Here is a 20,035-nt window from a genome sequence, read left to right on the forward strand (position 1 = left end):
ACACATATATCTACTTTCATAAAGAATATATAATAATGCCTTAACCTGTATGTCGTGCTCCAAGAGAAAGCTCAGAATATCAAATGCTGACTGATTTGAACCAAGGGGATATGATCTGCATCCTGTAGCATCCAGAGTTTAGCTACTTTCATCTTTTCTTTTTAATGGAGCCATGAAGCTCATGTGCTTAAATCCATTTATAGGAAGAGCTGAATAGGTAGAAAAATTGCCACAAAAGTTCAGCCATTTCTACCCTGCACATTTATTAGTAGATTAATCCAATTATCTAGCTAACATGCTAGGGGTGTGCCTGACCCCTATGCAGGGTTCAGAGTCACAGCCTTTCACCTGAAAGACTGTCACACATCTCCAGACAAGCCAAGCCTCAGGCCAGCCTCCCCTGCCCACCAACCAGCTGGAAACACACACACATCCCTCCTCTCCAACAAACCTTTAATGGTTTAATGGTTAATACAGTTGTTATTGTCACCACCTGAGCTGAACTGTTCCTTTTGTCTGCAGGTGTTTCTGTTTGTTGAGACATGGGCTTTCTGCTTCCATGTTATGTTACGAAACACATTTATTTATAAGGCTCCTTCTCTGGTTTCTTATTATTTGTTTTTCATTCACTTGCTACTGCTGGTTGGAGTGTAATACACTATGAAGTGGAGCTCCTGAAGAAGTTAAGCCAAAAGAAAGGCACCCAGGGCATTGACAAAGAAATGTCTTCTCGTGCTATGTCAGGGACATCTTGACAAATAGGTATGTGTAGGACTGTAATGCTTCCACGAAGCACTTCTGTGTCAGCATGAATGACCTCCTTATTATTAGCAAAATGCCTTTGTATACATTACTGAGAGGTAAAAGACCATTTGCAAAACAAGTCTTTAATAACAAAGGTCAAGGTTAGCGTTTCCAGGCAGACCAATAGGACCTGGCTCCAAAGAGTTTATGTTTCTGATGCTGACACACACATATTCCATATTCCTTGAAAGAGAAGCAATATGCTGCTAGGAAAATGGGAAATCTTTGCCAACTCATTCTTTAAGATGCAGGTGCTCTTGAAGATATTTTCCAACCAAAATGTACCCAGGTGGGTACCCAGTGAGGCCCACTGATTAACGTGGTAAGTCCTTGGGAGATCAGGAGCTACCCATAAACCTGTTTATCTCAATTTACACAGAACATAGAGCACATTAGCATAATTAATAAAGTGGAGAGACCTCTGGCTTGACTAGATAGAAGTTGTGTTTATGACACACTTGAAAGCAATAAATGGCAGCTTTTCCTTTAATGTTCATCACAGGCACTCTCTTTCCACCACCACACCTATTCGGGAGGCACTGTACGAAGACATTTATTTAGGAGTTAAACACGGGGTGGCAGTACTTCTCCAGAGTAGATTTATCAGAATGCTGGCTAACCCACAAAGCATCAAGTCCCTCTTGGGGGCCATACACAGGCAACCCTCGCATTGCAGGATTAAGTTGTTGCCAACTGACAAACAAAACTGATCACAGAAGATAAACGTGGTCTCAACACCCTCCCAATTTAAACAAACCTGTTCCTAACCCACAGGCATTTGGAAAGAGTAGTTTGCCACTGTCTGGGACAATACATGGGCACAGACAGAGACGTCCTTGTCCCGCCCACCCGCAGCAGCATCCCGAGCTGTGCGGAGGAGAGGCGGGCGCTGGCTCCAGCAGGAATAACGGGATGCTGGTCCCACCCCTGGAGCCGAGTGCTGGCACAGCCCCGCTCCACAGCTGGGCACACTTTCTGAGCCAGGGCAAGCTCTCCGGGGGGAAGGCACTGGGCCAGATGTAACCTCGTGCTGTGTGCATCTGGTGAAGTTTTGCACGTATTTCTCTGAGCTATATTTTATTCCCAAATTCTATCCAACACAGAAAGCCACGCAATAAACCCAATATTTGAGGGCAAAAATAATGAAAAAATACTGTATAGCACAAACCTAAGAGTTACAAATAAAAATCTAATACTTTTTCACTGTGTTTCCATTAATCACGAGGACTAAAGAGTGATCATACACGTATTAACAGGGAAATTCATATAACAATTCCAACATCTAACAAAATTCAATAATGTTGGTAAACTAAATTACTACAAGAGTAGAAGCAGCTGAATTGAGATGGACCATCACACAGCAACATTAAAAAAAACATGGAAAAAAAGACACATTTACATACATGGTAGGAAAAAGCTTTTTATTCTAAGATTGTTGTTTCATAGGAGAGCACTTATGTTTCAAAAATGCAGGTAATTGAAACACGACAGTAACAGCACATATGCAGTGAAGGTGATTTAAATATTACATATATGTTAGCATATTTTATAAAAGAGGCCAAGATACATTTATGTGATATTCAGCCACCTCCCATCAAAGCAGCCCCCAGCTGTATGCAATGCTAACTCCAGTAAGGAAATTGGACCCCAGAATTTCCCATTGTCTAATTAGAAGCAACAGATCTGCTGATCTTTAGTCAGAGCTGGGAAAGTCGTCTTCACCTTTGCCCATCAAAGGTTTGAGGTTCAGCTATTGGTTTGAGTACCTGAGTCACACTTCGTCTATATCGAAAGAACCAACAGAGCAGCAGTTAAAAGTAAACTGTATTTCATTGTCTTATGCTGATTAAAAAAACAGACTCTGTCCATTATATCTTAGATAATGAAAGACACTGAGGGTTAAAAAAAAATCAATTTCCAAGAAAATAATCTTTTCTTTCTTTCCATTCAAAATCTAAAATTCCTTTTGTTGAATATAAAGCTGTCAAATTTGATTTTCAGAAGCATCCTTGTCATTAGTGGTCTTCCTTTCTGTTTTTAAAAGGTGACATGTCATTAATGTCAAAACACGAGTTTTTTAGGCACTTCCCATGAGAATTCCTCTCTTCCAAAGTGACCATAACACGCAGTCTTCTGGTAAATGGGCTTTTTCAGATCCAAATCCCTGTGTGTATAATGAAAAGAAGCAAAAAATTTTCATATTATGATACTTCAGGATAACTACTATTAAATCCTGATGTTGTATCCATCCCACATCCTTAGACAAGCATGCATTTTCTGGAGATGCAAGCATACCAATGAATATGTTCAATGGAGACAAAGTGACAAGACTACTTAAATGTCTGTAATGTACTTTAGGGCTATAGGAAACGGCCTTATTACTGAGAATTACTAATTGTCATGGAAAAGATGAAATAACCTCCAATTCCTTTTGTAAACCAAAAGATACCTTTTTCTCAGAGTAAAGTAACTTAAAGTTCTTGGAATACAAAAGTTGTTTTATTTGACTTCCATACACTATAGAAAGCCAAACCTTCAGTGACAGCTGAAGATTTTGCAAGAAATCATTTCTTGGATGTGACTACTGGGATATTTTCCTCTCTGTGTGTTTCTTTACCTGACAATGACTCCAGGCCGAAGATCAAAGTTTTTGTGCACAATGTCCAGCAGCTCTTTCTCTGTTTTTTGGGAAGTTCCATAAGTGAACAGTGAAATAGACAGTGGATGAGCAACCCCAATGGCATAAGAAACCTGTGGGAAAAAAGGCACTTTAGTCAGCTGACAAACACAGCACCAGTTGCAGCAGAAGAAAGCATTCATTTATGAAACATCTTATGAAAACTAAAGCCTCTCCTTCACTTCTCATATTTGCACAATCTGTATTTGTAGAAAAAAGAAGAGAAAACTTTGAAAATGCTGAGGCCTCTGCATTTACCCAGTCACCCCATGCTCAGTCACCCCATGCTCATTTCCACGACAGTAAGTGTCAGAGGGTTGAGGGCAAAATGTCCGGAAAAATGACCAATAAAATGAAAGCTAAATGAAAAGTTCCAGTTTCAGGAAGCCAACAGACTATTAGTGACATTACAGGGGTCTTAAACCAAGCACATCAAGTCTTCCTTTCTTCAAAAAACCATCACCGAGACCACTTCTACTACAGTGTTTGGTATGATGGGTAGTTGAGGAAAATCTGAAAAAGGAAAATCTTTTTGAGAAAAGCAACATCCTTAGCAAGCCATACCTGAACCAGAACACGGCGACAGAGCCCAGCCTTCACCAGAGACTTGGCCACCCAGCGGGCTGCGTATGCAGCCGACCTGTCCACCTTGGTGTAGTCTTTGCCAGAGAAGGCCCCGCCGCCGTGCGCTCCCCAGCCACCGTAGGTGTCGACGATGATCTTCCTCCCAGTGACACCAGCATCACCCTGACCCAGTGACAGAAGTTGTCCATTACACATCCATTTCATCATCAGTCTCAAACAAGGCTGTGCATTCCTTCAGAAGACTGCAGCAATGGGTAAGTTCACCACACAGGGGTAGCTGAAGGAATGAACTTGTCTCACCAAGGTACAACAGTGGCTGTAATTGTTCTTTAAAGCCAGATTCTCAACACAAGCCATGCACAAATTTATTTGGTCAATCAAGCAAACAGGTTTACACCCCGGTAGCTAGAGCATGCACTGCCTGTTAAAAAAAAAAATCCCTGGCAATATGCAAACTTTGGTTTAGAAAGGACCTACTAGATATCCAAACCAACTACAGAATATTGCTAAAAAGCTATGTGCCATATAAGAACCATTGAGAGATTTCACACTGTTTAAAATATGAAAAAAACCCAACCCAGGCTTTCATATCTTTTACTCAAAATCACAAATTGCGTGAATATTAAATAGTAGATTCTTTATTTACAGTCAAAGGTATGTCAGTGGTACCTTACACATCATTACATGGACACTGGCACCCAGCACTTCCAGTGCAGTATCAGAGAGTGTCATGTATGTACTAAAAACCACATTTCCAACCCCAAAATATTTATAGTCTAACTTAAAGGGTACACAACAGGTATGGAGTACTTGGCAGTTATAGGTAATTGAGAAAGGATTACTTCCTTCTCAGAACAGATATTTATAGATGAATATTCTGAAATATTAGGTAAGGAAGTACAGATAACATTCTGGTTGTCTACAGCTCTCCTGACTGCTCCTCACAAATACTTAATATTTTCATTTGATTGGGGTTAGCTGATCAGCACCGAACTAATTGTCTGATCCCTGCAATTTACTAAATCCTTAAGCTTTCTGGTGTGAATGGAAATACGTTCAAATTTTAAATTCCGCTGCCACCTGTGCAGGCAGATTTGAAATTCTTTGCCTCAGAACATCATGTCACTAAAATTCAACTGCTGGAATGTTTGCACGGCAAACAAAAGTGCAGAGTCAAAGCTTTTCTTAGAAAGACTGTGCATATACACAGAAGTAAACCTTTGGCACTGTTTGTTCCATTCTGCTAAGGAAGAAGTGAGACATAAATCTGAATTTTAAATAGCTGAACCTGTCTTAAAGGAACCTGTCCTAGGGTTTTTCTGCTTGACTCAAACATTAATTTTTCATGGTGCAGACAGTTGCAATTAGAACACCTTGTGCACCACCATGACTTGGCTGCAGAACTCAGAGGAGGAGGAATACATGGATATGTGAAAGGCAAGAGAAACACTCCTTGTTTCAAAGGTGCTGAACAGGTACAAATGCACTTATAAAGCACATGGAAGTCATCATTGTGATGAGCTGTAATGTCTGTCCTCATCTCACCAGCAGGTATTGCTGGTAGGAAAATGATGACAGCAGCAAACCTACTCATTTTGCCATAGTCAGAATTCAAGGTCCCACCACATTCAAAAACATAAGGTGAAAATCCCAAGTGAAATACACATATCTTCCTTAGATGAACTGAGCTGGAGGTAAAACAGCCTCCTGTAGCTAGCTGTGTTAAAAATAAAACTGAGTAACACTCTTCTGAAAAATAAGCAGAAAGCTAAAGCTGTTAAAGTCAAGAAGAGAAATAGTTATTTTCTGGTTGCCGCATTGCCATTGTAAATTGCACAAGTGATGATAGCAGTTGGAAGGTCATGGACACATAGGTAGATTGGCCCATACTGAGTAAACCTAGCCCAGGTTTAAAAAGCTTAAACGGATGCTGTGACTTGCCTCGGTTTGTGTGTGCAAACATATGCAACAGAGCTCCAGCACAAGAGTAGAAAGGGTAGTCCTGGTTGGCTTATCACGTGTAACTGTAGTACATTTTCAGATGGATGCAGTTCTGAAAGATTTACATTTTTAATGGTGCAGTTCACTGCACACATAAAACTTTTCCTGCCTTCTTTTTGTATGCTATGATTGCTGCCTTGGTTCATTCATGCTAAGTTACAGCTCAGGTTGAACTCTCCTTTTGTGCGTAGTCTAGGATGTCAATGATACACAAAATTGCAGTGATACAACCCATTCAACTGCACAAAAATGCATTTTTTGTAGAATTATTAATTATAATGATGAATCTCAACACCTTCCTAGTTGTTACACGGCATTAATGTAAAAAAGACAGAGTGCCTTAGATATAATTCTAGAAAATTCCAGTAAGTGAATGAATTTGAAAAACAAAGGGAAAACACTGTCTACTTGGATTTGTTGTGAAATTGAACCTAATTTCAGGAAGGAGTTTTGAAATTTTGTTGTGATAGTTCTGAAGGTATCTGAAGACTAAAACATTGGTAATGGTAAATTTGTTTTCAAAAACTAGATCTCAGAGCTTCTGATCCTACAGAGAGTGGAAGTTCTGCCTGACCTCTGTGACTGCAGGATGACTGGGACTGACTTTCAGGACCAATGAACACCTTCAGCTCTTAGTGGTGTCAGGCAGAACAGTGAGAGCTATGCAGATCTGAAAACCAGGTTCACTGTCAGAGAAGTGAAGTGTCTCTGGTCCATCTCTCTGTAAGAAGTGCTTCCCATGAGAAAGGGCTGTAGGTCTCAGTGCTGGTCCCCAGAGGGTTTGAGGAGATCCAGAATCGAGCTGCACACTCTACATGCAACGCAAGATCGCATGTAGACTTGCCTGCCTGGTCACAAGTACCGTATCACCGTGCCCTCAAAGGTTAGTTTGGCATAGGACACATGAAACCCTGGGCCCTTCTCCCACATCCAGCTGCAGGAAAAATCTTCCACTGGGCAGCTTGCTCCTTACACCCTGGGACAGAGATGCCAAAACCTGAGCATTGAAGACACACACACAGTGAAAGACAAGCTCGTAAGACCACCAAAACAATACAGCACAAACCTGAGGCCCTCCAATGACAAAACGTCCACTAGGCTGAAGGTGATAGACAGTTTTGTCATCCAGGTATTTTGCAGGGACAACAACTTGGATCACACGTTCCTTCAGGGTCCTGCGCATGTTATCCAGAGAAATGCTCTCATCGTGCTGCACAGAGATCACAATGGTGTGAACACGCACGGGGATCACTGCTCCGTTCTTCTGCATGTACTGAACCGTCACCTGAGGCACACGGGGACAATGGGGAGAAAACAACAAAGTTGCTATAAAATACATTACTGGTATTCATCAAATGCCACATAGGCTATTCCAAAAGCAAAACTGTAGCAAAATGTCAGTGCTGACATTAGAGGGATCACTGCTCGCACTGATGCCAGGGTATGAGAAATGAAGCTTATTTTCGCACTGCATTTTTGCTGTGCTAAAGACAAAAAATTAAAAAAAAAAATAGAAAAAACACAACTGAATGTGGGCAACCTGATTCTCTATGAAATCATCCAAAATATGTCTTTCAGGTGGGATTTCCTTCAACACTCCCAAGCCTCAGAAATTTATGTTCTCATTGCATCTTGAAAATGTCAGCCTGAACCACTAAATACAAATAAATCCTTCGGATGCCCTGTCACTTTTCCAATGAGCACACACCACTTAGTTCTGAAGGGTTAAATGTCTCTTCACTGGGAGGTGGTGAAGTGCTCTGATGCAAGTTAACCATTTTCCAACAGTCAAGGAGACAGGTCACAAGCAGTGGAAAAGCTTTATCTGCTACTTGTAGGTTATCCTGATAGGCTGAAACACATCAACTGATATCTTCAAAAATACTCAATATTTCTGGAAAGAAAAGGTGTTGGTTTTCAACTCTCTGGACAATCCCTTGCAGTATTTACCTGTGTCTTAGAGTCAGGCCTCAGCCAAGGGAGTTCTCCGCTACGCCTCAGTTCTGCTAACCTGGCGTTCAATTTATGAGCAAGAATAATTGTTAGGGGCATGCATTCTTCTGTCTCATCTGTTGCATAACCAAACATCAAACCCTGCAGGAGGAGAGAACATACTTCAATCACTGTTAAAGGCACCACAACCAAAGGTAATGAGATTTCATCTGAAGAAAAGAGTCAGCAGTATCCTCGGGTTTACTTTCTACTGTTTTACATCACAGTGCAAGGATCCAAAACTCAGATCAGGCTCCAACATGTCACAGTGTAATGAGAAACAAACCATGTTCCTAGAATTTTTTCACTAGCCTGAAGGCTTACATGTTGAGCTGGAAACCTGGACAAAAATGAAGACATTTCTGTGTAAAAACCAGATTCTTTCACAGAAAATAAAAAAAAATCTGCCAGAGAAAACATTTCAGGACTATTCTGTCATAAGAAAGATGTTTTTTTTAGCCTGGAAACGTTCCAGAGGCTTTTATGTATGAATATAGGCACACTTACACTGCAGCTCACATCTGAAATTTCAGTGGAACGGGATGTGAGCACTCCATGAAGGACATACCCTTCAACAGTTTAAGGCACCTGCCTCAAATTTTTCAATGCCACATGCTTAGAGTCACAGCTTCTACTGTTATCTATTATATTTGTATTTATATTGTTATATATGACTTTCATAATTCATTCATGTTCCCTGCATCAGATTATCGTTTGCTAAATAGAGTTAGCAGCATTTTCTTTCTTCTCATCCAGTGTATGTTGTGGGAAAAAAAAAAGAAAAAAAGACAGGAAGGTACTTTGATCAAATGGAAAGTGAGGCCATCAAAGAGCCAAAAAAGAGTCAGATCTCTTTTCATCTTATGTATTATTATGCCCCCCTGACAGCAGAAAAGCATTTTAATTTAGCCCTCAAGGGATTTTTTGAAAAATATTAGCTTGTCTCCTGGACTCTGATATCTGCACTTATAGTTCTCAACAGCAGTGCTGTAAACTAGATATTACTTTTAATGATAACTAGTAAATGTTAAATTCACTCATAAGGCATCAATCACATTATGGAGTTTTTATGTTCGTATCTTTCTCTTGGGAACACACCATAAATGTCTACATGTGTTCTTTAGCTCAGAGAAATGCAGTTTGGACAGCCTTAATTACATGGAACACCTATTACAAGAGCTGCCTCCGGGAATAAGTGAGAATTAAAAGTACTCTGGTATTTATTGTACTCATGCTGAGGGCAGATGAAACATCACCTAATTTTTTGCTGTACAAAATCTCAACAGCTCTGTGAATGTGAAAAGATCCTTTGTTTCTTCCGTGTTACACGGCAAGTCTGGCTGCAAGATGAATGGTCTGATCAACCTAAAGCTACACAATGAAACCATGAAATATGTAAGCAAAAAACCTTTGCTAAGTTCTAAAGGGAACCTTCTCAGCTGCTACAAACTGCCAGAGCTCTCCTGATTTGCCTGGGTGCTAAAACAACACCAGGCAAAAGTCTGCCCTCAAAGAACCTCTAACTGTTTTAGTAAAATTATGGGTTTTATTCTGGGGTAAAGAGAAGTGTGGAAATTATTGTGACGCGGGTTTTGACATACAAAATAGGGCATAAGATGGAGTGAACTTTTTCCATTAAAACAGCTTTGGTGTTTTAGATGTGATGCTATGTCTACCTGATCTCCAGCACCAACATCCTCTTCATTCCTGTGTAGATGAACACCTTGGGCAATATCAGGTGACTGCTGTTCCAGTGCCACTAAAACATTACAAGTCTTGTAGTCAAAGCCTATTTGGAAAAAAGAATAGCAGTGATTAGCTTTTTCTGTCACAATTAAGGAAAGTAACATGGAACCATAGGACAAAATTTTTATTCTGAAGGATACCACATTCAGAACTCAAAACCTAACTGCTATTTTCAGTAAAATTTTTGTCAATACCACCCTTGAAACCTTTTTTTGGGGTGGCATGGGATATATAGTGTTGCCTTTCTTGCTTGTTACTGCTTATTTTTTCTTGCACTCTCTCCCTGTGCCAAGCCAATTCAGATTATGAATTGTCAACTGCAGAATAGTCAAAAAGGTAAATAATGAACCTCTCCCAAATGAATAGTAATAAAGTCCTCTACATAAATTCTCAGAAGCTGAGATTTTCAGCAACTGAAGACTCTGCTCTCTGATACTTTATTTGTAATACATGCAAAGCAGTGTCCGTACTTGAATATCTCATGGGACTTTGCATGAACCACAAACAGAAAAATACCAGATTCAGGTCTTACAACAAATCTGGAAATGGGAATTTACATGACTTTCAAAGACCAAAAGTAAGGTTTTAAAAAGAAATTGAAGGACTTACAGAAGATTGTGGCAAAATTTCCCACCTGTTCCTAGGCATATTAATAATAACTTGCTTCTCTCCAAATCCAACCTTTCCTAGAACTGTAGCTACCGACAGCTGCTGACCAAACTCATGTTCAGCCAGTACAACATATATACACGTCCATATGCATATGATCCACTTGAATGCTCTTCACCCTCTTTTCAGTAGAGAAGAAAATTATATTTCTGTATGTAATTGCTTTGTTTAGGGTTTTTTTAACTTCTAGAAATTGTTTTTTACTGCATCACTGACTCTCCCCCATCACTGTTGGCAGTATGGATGAAAAGAGATTTATGACCTACTAGATTTGCCTGTGTTTTCTGAAAGCACTGCTGTTGCATGATGGTGGAGGCAACCTGCAGCTGAGCTGCTGTAATATTCTCCCACCACAATCTCCTGCAAATTCAATTGCAATTGAAAGACTGCAGTAAACAACTTGTAAATCAAAAACTCTTAATAAAAGATAAGCTTCACTGTAACAGAATACTTTGAATATTTCTACTGTATAAACAGATACATGGAAATGAGAAAGTGAAATGTGTCTGGTACTCAGAGCATTTTTTCTTTTTTATCATTTGCACATCTCACAACCTAGGTCTGGACCACACACTGTTCAGTGTAAAAGGAGTTATTCACAGCTAACAGAGCACCCGGCAGTGACAACTACCTTTACACCTGGGAACTCCAGATGCTACTGCAGTACAAAAATACAAAGGTACAATGAAATGAACTAGGTTTGTTCTCTCTCTTTCGCACCAAGATGCAACAATCAGCTTGCCAATGAAAAACCAAGAGTCAAGTTCTTGCAAGTTTGGAGGAGTGGTAGGTTCTACGGTTCAAGTTGAAGTTAATTATTGTAGCCTAATACCACAGTTCAAAGTATACTCTGCCTACTCCCAATTCAGTTTTAACTAACAAAAGGTTTTTACTTACTGGGGTAAAGGCTGAAAGTGTATCATGTAGCACCATGTAAGCAGCTTTCACACAGCACATTCAGTTTGTATCAGGCTTGCTAAAGCCCCTGTGTGGGACTGGTGACAGACCTGTTCTGCAGTTGCCTATTGCTCGCTCTTCCATGATTTCATGAGTTTTTCCACCAACCTTTAGCTGAATCATCATAGCCAATATGTCTAATTGCATCTCGGACAACTCGCTGATAATCCACAATAGCACGAGAAGTGATCTCCCCACAGAGCAACACCATTCCTGTCTTACATACTGTCTCTGAAAAGAGAGATGAAAGCAGGATTACAATAGCAGAATAAGCCAGCCCACTAAGACAAATACCTGTGTTTGTGATGATGCTGATTTTGAGAGACCTATTGGGTGTATACAGTGTAAATCCTTTCTATCCATATTTTTAGCATTACAATTCCATCTATAACAAATTCTTTTCGTATCCACTATCTGTCTGAAAGCAAGGAAAAAACTAGTGTGTCCAATTTACAAATGGGAAAGTCAAAACACTGAGCATGATTCAGTGATATGCAAATCTGTTTCTTCCAGGACAATTCAGTCCACACACGAAATCAATGGCTCTACACTTCTACAGCCTGTTTAGGCTTCAGTCTTTACAAAAACTTTTACTGTTTCTTCTCATCTCTCCTTCTCTTGAAGATTGAAATTATTATGCCATTTTTTTGAGATTGAAATGAGCTAGGTCTTTGCAAACATCCTAAAAGAAGAATGAGACTGTGTGATGACTTAAAGCAAAGAATCAAACAACTTACCACAAGCAACCTTGGCATTTGGGTCCTGTTTGAGATGGGCGTCTAGTACAGCATCACTGATTTGATCACAGATTTTATCTGCAAGACATCAAAGCTATGATTCAAAACCGCAGCATTCAATACAAAACATGGACTGTTTCCATCACTTTCAGTAGGTATTTCAGAAAGGAATTATTTTATTGCTTATTACTGGCATGTCTAGGGTAGCTAAATAGAAAGACATATTAAACATCTTTCCAGCAAACTCAGTAGACACAGATTACTTACTGGTGTAAACTTACTAACTACAACTTTACCTGTAGTTTTCTATACTTAGGTGTGAAACAAGAGTGTAATGCACAGAATAACCTGGGAGGTTAAGAGGTTTTTCTCCCAGCCTTCTCCTTCTCTAGCACCACCAGCACTGCAAACCAGTGGTGTTCTAATGGAATGGTGATGTTCCACCACCAACTTCCATGGCCCCAACAGAAAGTTACAATGTACCTTACCAACACTGGTGGTAAGGCCTGAGAAAGTGCTTAGATTAATAGCTCAGTGGAGGGCTGGGTTTTGGGTTGCTTTTTGTCACTGATTCCTACCATCCAGCAATGTCACCTCCTAATAATCCCTGCAATCCAGCTAAGGCAGCGCAGGAAGTACACACACAGAAGAAGCAAGAAGGGGTTACCAACTGACGTTTGCTTGAGGTAAATCTTTAGTTACATGCCAAATACAAAGGTTTCAGCTCAAGTTTGTCATAATAATCTTTTATCTTTTTCTTTCTTTCTTTTCTAATCTTTAAAACAAATACTGAATCTTAATCAAATAGTCTGGCTAATCTAATGGACACAAAACGGCAGCACCCACAGCAAAGTCTTCCACATGAAAATGGTAAATTTTCTTATATAATTTAATTTTATTGTTTGTAAAAAAATGGTCTAGTACTGCTTTTAGATTTTGACACAACAAGCTGTGTGGCAAAATAAATTAATCTCCTGCCTTGCCGTGTGCAACACAATCTGTTGGAAAGCAATGTTTTGTAAGAGTCTGCCATTAGAGACTTTTAATACACTCAAGCTCAAGTAAAAATAAATTCTCAGTTGTTTTCATTTAGCTAATCAAAGGGACAAATCAAAGAGTGGAGAACTAATGTGATTCTGACACTCTTATCTCCCATATTCACTCCCATCTCACCCCTTCAACACAAAAAGAATGAACACAAAAGACAATTAGCAAATGTAGGCTGCATTGGAACTTTCAGCCTTGCAAGAACTGTACATGGATTACTAAATTTGGGACAATTATTACCAAACAGGAATCAGACACCATTTTTGCAATTTAATTAGATGTCCAACTGAACCTTGTTTAGCAAACCTGGGTACAAAGGTGGTAGGAGTGATTAAAATGTATCTCTGCTTGCTCTCTTCAAAGTTTTCATTTTTGTGGAATAAGAACAAATGCAAAAAATACTGGTGGCAACATGAAATTTTGATTACCTGAATGAGACAACAGAGCAGCTGGGGTTAGAATGGATTTTAGTGCAGGTCCCATACCCAGCAGCAAACTCTAGTGACTGGGACTGTTTTGTAATCTGTCTTTCACTGCCCAGAATTTCTATGAACAACCCTTATTGCTGTCCTTGCTCCACATGAAGCATGTCTCACCTGCATTAGATGCCACTGCCCCACATGTCTAAGTTCCCTGGATGGCACACACAGGGATATTATACGCATTCCTTCCAAAACACTCAAGAAGGGTGTTAAGAAGCTGTGGGAAGGTTTAGGACAGAGCGAGAAAAATGCCCTAAATCAGAAAAGTCTATCTTACAGGATGAAATCAATCAAACTCAATCTAGTTCTGAAAGGCTGAAGGAAAGGCAACCTACCAGAGGAAACCCCTGTAGGCACCGTGATTGCAGTGCCTAAGAACCTAAAAACACTGTGCTGAGAGAAAAGGGGTTTTTTTTTCTGATGGGAAATAATGTAACTACAGTTGATAAATGAAAGTTAAAAAGAGACAGATAAAGATTCAAAAAGGAAAATCTGAAAAGGGTGAGAGCCATGGAAATCATTCATCTAGAGGCACACAGGATTCCTTGTCCCTTCAAACTTCTACATGAAAATTGACTATCTTTTTAAAAGGTATGAATGCAATTCAACTGCCATTTACTAGCTTGTTTGAAGAATTCTTGCATGAAATATTATTGCCTATGTCTGAAGGTCAGACCAGATTATGTTTTGGGGATCCCTTCTGATCTTTAAAATCTACGTGAGACTCTAATAAATTAAAACAATAGATTAGAATAATTTAATCTACTATACTTGGAGCATACATTAAAATAGTCTGAGGCAAATCAGTTTGATAATTCATGTCATATCTGATTGTTGGTGCAACAACCAGCAGTTCTAGTGCAACTAGTTCCAAATCCAGATAGAAATATCTATCAAGACTGGAAAGAGAAATCCAGCTGGATGATTGGCTGATTAATGCATTAAATTAAAGGCATGTCTATTAGTAAAGGTCTCTGGTGTAAAATAAAACCAGGCATTCTATTTTTAGCAATGCTTAGCAGGCTTTGTGCACCCTTCATTCTGTTATTTAAATTTCTCATCTCAACTGTCCCATTTCTCTTATGATCTGCTAAGTGTGAGAGGTTAAGTTTGTCCATTATTTTCTTCCTTTTTATTTTCCTTTCTTTTTTGGAAACAGGGAAAGCATAATGGAACACCTCTGGTGAGACATTATAATCTTAAAAAAAACATTAATAGGTCAGAATTCAGTTCATGCATACCTTCATGTACTGAATTACTAACCAATGGAATGAATATTGCAAAAATGGTATCTAAAATGACTGAGCAGGAAAGTATTAGACAGCCATGAGTCTTTTCATGAAATCCCATCATCCCACAGGCCCAGCCTTATGGCAGAGATGCCAATTAGCCAGGAAACAGCTCTTGCTAACTATAAAATGAGTCTAGGGAGGCTGATGATAAACCCTACTCAAAACCCCAGCTGTAACACTGGGAAGTAAAGGAGGTGTTCAACAACAAAAGTGATCTCAAATAATTAGAAGAAGCTTCACAGTTTTCCAGATAGTTAGACCTAAGTTTGTTATGTGAATCTAGAGTATGTAAGAGCCTAGCAAAAGTTCTCAGAGACTTCACAGGAATTCATATTCACAGACTCACCACACACAGAAAAAAAATATGCACAGCAGTAAAAACTGAAAAATTAATTCGAAAAAGCTCCACAAAGCACACAAAGAGGTACAGCCACACTTCTGGTTTTGATAGTGTAGTAAATGTAATAAACATTGAACATTTGAAATGGCAAGGTTGGTTTTCTTCAAAAACTGTGATCATCAAAATTAAATTCAGCATTTTTAATTATATATTATTTATATCAACAGAAAAAAAATTAAACTAGACTGTGAATTTTTATATTCAAAATATGAGAAACTGAGCAATTCTCAGTTTTCTGGTAAAAAAAAAAATTAAAACAGGGAAGAAATGCAGATACCTATCATAAGCATTCATCAAAAAATAAGCTTTCTAACAAGAGTTTCACTGGAAAGACTTCAAAGGCTTCAGACTACAGCACTGAATTGTGCTGTACATTCTTCCTATTTAAAAGAACTCTTGAGGAGCTCTAGTTAATAACTGCAGTGGTGCCGCAAAATCAGCAGTGTTCAAATGTCTTGTACATCTGTTCTCCTTGTTCAATGGACAGTTTACTGAAGTATTATGCATATCATTTAGTCTATATAATCTTAGATATAAGATACACAAGCATCAGCTTGCTGGACAGATCTGAATTTTCTGGTTCTTTTTTTTTCTCCCTGTGAATATCTACAAGACAAAAATATGCTTTCTATACGATTGAAAATATGAGGGTGCTTTTAGAAGATGTTTGTTCCTATATTTTTAAAGAGATTCCTTGACACTTTCTGGAAATCTGAATGGCAGTCAGTTTGCAGCCAATTCCACCTGAAGCCACACCAGACAAGGGAAGGAATTACTCCTTGGTGGTTTGACATCTGTAAGACGTTGTGGGGCAGAGAAACACACGATGCATTTCAAAGCACCATGAAACCTGTGCAGCATGACAGACACTACTGGACTAAGGAAAATGGAGCAGCTACCAAGAAAAAAAGTTCTCTTTATAGTGCTACTGTCTGTGTGCTTTTATTAGTACATTGAAAGGAAGAAGTCATGTGGAAGTCTTCAGAGAGTTTGGAATTTACACCACTAAATGACTAAATGATTAAAGACCTGAAAGGAATTCCCAAATGCCCAAGGGATGGGCATTTGGGAATTCCCATATGCCCAAGGGATTTTGAAGAATCTGGAGTAAGAAGATGGCATAAACAGTCTGCTATAATGTCTTTGGGGAGCATAGGCAATACCTGTGTGTTAATTATTGACAGCTATTACTTGCTTCTATGGAATCTGGTCTTCTCAGTGACACCCAGCTCTAGGCATTGCACAGATATAAGGCAGTTCTCAGTACACTCAAATAAATAAGCATATAATTTCTCCTGCTTTGTGCATTAAGAAGGTCTCCATTAAAGCATTCAATACTCAGCTAATATAATCAGAACAATTCAAATTTCCACCAGACAAAGATCTGGTTCAGGATCTTTACTTCACATAATGCCCTCGAGCAAAATTATAGTATCACATACGGAAGAGAAATAATCAAGAACAAGCAAATTATCCATTTTGTATAAACAGAGGAAATCAAAACTCACAATAAAATTCTATTGCTACAGATAACATCAGAAGCCCAACTACAGCCTCAGGCACTGGCCCCCATTTTAAGAAATAGCCAAGATTTTCCTGGGTGATAAAATCCTAATGGCATGTCTACACCTCTTGTGCAAAACCACAGAGGGGAAAAGGGAGTTTAGCCAGGATGTAGGAGTGACCAATTTGCTGTCAGGAGCCAGAGCTATCACTGAGATGATTAAGATACATTGCTGGTGCTCAGGAACAAGAATTTGGAGGACAACCCAGAGTTACTTACTGCCAGCCTGTCCTCCTTTGATCTGGAAAATCTCTATCTTCCCTTTGCCATAGGCATTTGAGTTGTCAGTACCCTATGTTAAGATCTAGGCTGTTTAAGAAAGTATAAGCACCACAGCCTTGAAAACATCCAGGTAAATTTCAGTTTTCCACTCACTCTGAAATAAACCTCCCAGGCTGGTACTTAGCATCTCATAGTACCCAGACACCAAGCAACTGCCAGGCAAGAGAAGCTGCAGATACACCGAAGTGGTAACTGTGTTTCTTAAGGGCCTGCTTAATATTTCAGCACAGGAGAAAAATATTCATGGGGCTTAAAAGAAAGCTACTGAGGGCCACTAGAGGGTTTGGAAATAAAGAAGGGAATGTGAATAAGAACTAAAAAATTGGCCAAATTCTAAAACAAGAAACAGTATAAAGAGAGAACTGGTAAAGAAAAGAAACCAAGGGATAAAGTTAAATCTGGGGACTCAGTTGAACTCTCTCTGCTCTGAGACTTCCCTATTATTGCCCCAAGATGATTAAAAAATAATGATTAGAGTAGCATAAATTGTTACCAGTTGTCTTTGGAAATAACATCATCCATGTAAAACTACCACACTGTTATTATGTTATTTTTCCCATGAAACTACGTAGCACTACAGACACTGGGGGTAATTATATATAAATTCAACACAGGACACATGTTCCAAGGACAAATTCTGGTTGTCATTTTCTGACTGTGTTACATCAGAAAGAACCCCAACTGGTTTAACCTGATGTAGTTGCCCTCACATTGATGGAGATGTACTCAATTGCGTCAGCCATGGATGTGATCTGCACTAATAAGTTAATATAGAAGAGTATTGGAACTGTAGAAGAACTCATTGCTGACGTTTTTATCCTCTGCTATAAAATCATTCCACCCATTTATGATTTACTCACATAACATGAATACAGACCTGAAAAGCCTTATTACAGCAAAAAGTGCAGGCCACCAAATCTGCTTCTAAAACAAATACACTTTTCAGGACATCAAACAGCCCATTGTCCCCTGGCCTCATTTGAGGGAACAGTTGCTGTTGACATAAGGTATATGTTTATGGTGGATGGATATTTGTTTTCAATAACATTGAACTAATCTCTGCTGACCATACATAAAGTTTAGCAAATAACTGTCCACTATTTGCTTCAGCAATTCCATATATTGCATCAGATGATGGAAAGGGGCGGGAGGTAGGGGGCAAACCGGTGCCTTTGCCATCTACAGCTGCTGGGACCACTAAAAAAAGGCTCTGAAACAGGCTACTTAGGGATATTCCTGTCATGGGTGACAGTCTTAGAGCACTCCATATGTGCAGGACAGTTTCACAAGGCCCATAAAGATATGGAACTTGAGAAGCAAGCTATGCATTCTTATCCATATGCGAAACTTGAGTCTGCCAGAGATAGTGTCTCCACAAGAATACTGAAAGAAATTTAGATGAAGAAGAAGGAGCAGCAACCATAAACCTCACTGCTTTCCTCAGTTGGACACAGACTCTGCAAAAGCACATGAACTCTTGTTGAGTTACTCTTGTAACTCTAGTTACAGCAGTTTTATAGCCTGTATGGACAAAGTCCAGTAGAAATAAAGTAGAAAAAGCACCCTGTTACAAATAATTTCTCTAGTAAGATTAACAGCAGGTGAATGCTTCTTTAGGCTTTTAAAACACCTCAAATGAAAATACTATACTTTTTACACTTTTACCAGAGCTGCCTTCTTACCTGGATGTCCTTCTCCCACAGACTCCGAGGTGAACATGAAAGCACCTTCATCATCCAGCGTGTAATCACATAAACCATCCACCGGCCCATTCATGGTTGTGATGCTTTTCCTGGTGGATTATTATAAACAGTGGTTGAAGAGCTCTACCTTTGGTGCCCTCTGTTTAAGAAGGCTCTTTATCAGCAGGACTACTGCTGTCTTCACTTATTATCTCTTCGGCTAACTTGAATTTCAGTGTGTGAAAGCGGCATGTGCTCGCATCCGTGCCTGCAAGCAAAGAGTATGCATGTGCCTGGAGTCTGTATCCCTACCTAGCCTGATCTGTCAGTCCCTGAGCTGCTCCTATATATGGAAAAGTGAAAGTGCCCAGATAATCATGTGAGGAAAATGGAAGAGCCCATTTCTTGGCAGGGGAGTTAGTTAACTTTAGGATACTTCACTAATTAACTCAGTTCTTGGAAACACTCTGGATCCAACCTGTGCAAGATTGGTTATCTTAGCAGCTCCACTGAGCACGAAGTAAAGCAGGAGTGCTAGTGACAGCTCAGGTCAGCTGCTTTTCTCTTTGTCTCTCCCCTAATTCTCGGATCTATGGTGTACTTCCAACTCTGTGTTGTGGTTTTACAGGGATAGATACAAAATGTGTAAACGCATGTCTTTCCTAAGGAAACACTGGAAGAAGTTTGCATCATATGTATATGATGCATATATATGCTGCATATATATATGATCGTATATACGATGCATATGCATCATATAACCATATTTTCCTTTTACTTTTTCATCTCTAAAGAAGTAGAGTTCCCTGGTGAGTTTTTTTCTTCATTTTCATTTATTTTTCATGCACTTTTGAGAGACGAAACATCTGATAAGATCTAGCATCACGGCTGCTTCACAGTCTGCTACACAGAGCTCACCCCTCATCCTTTGCTTTTCTTTTCCCCTATCCTTTCTTCTACTAATTCAGGTCCATTTCAATTATATTTTTGTATCATATTCTCATATTATATTCCAGAACCCTTAGAAATATAATAACTGCCACATCTGAGTACTCAGTGATCAGTTCTGCTGCAGAAAATTTCTTCTAGTCAGATGGCTCATGTCTGGAATATGCTGA

The 20,035-nt window shown here is 39.3% G+C and overlaps 1 protein-coding gene across 1 annotated transcript; it reads right to left on the reverse strand.

The window, feature by feature from the left end:
* Positions 1 to 2,204: 2,204 nt before the first annotated feature.
* On the reverse strand, positions 2,205 to 19,252 carry MAT1A (methionine adenosyltransferase 1A). The gene is made up of 9 exons (XM_042033183.1): positions 18,918 to 19,252; positions 12,169 to 12,246; positions 11,540 to 11,662; positions 9,736 to 9,848; positions 8,018 to 8,161; positions 7,134 to 7,352; positions 4,046 to 4,228; positions 3,422 to 3,555; positions 2,205 to 2,968 (listed from the first exon to the last, which is right to left on the reverse strand). The coding sequence occupies exons 1-9, from the start codon at positions 19,009 to 19,011 to the stop codon at positions 2,866 to 2,868; spliced, it is 1,191 nt and encodes a 396-aa protein (XP_041889117.1). The 5' UTR covers positions 19,012 to 19,252; the 3' UTR covers positions 2,205 to 2,865.
* Between the last annotated feature and the right edge of the window lie 783 nt (positions 19,253 to 20,035).

The sequence above is a fragment of the Corvus kubaryi genome, unplaced genomic scaffold (assembly GCF_017639235.1).
Source record: "Corvus kubaryi isolate FWS band 111438036 unplaced genomic scaffold, C.kubaryi_AGA036_p1.0 37357, whole genome shotgun sequence".
In the NCBI taxonomy this organism is placed as follows: Eukaryota; Metazoa; Chordata; class Aves; order Passeriformes; family Corvidae; genus Corvus; species Corvus kubaryi.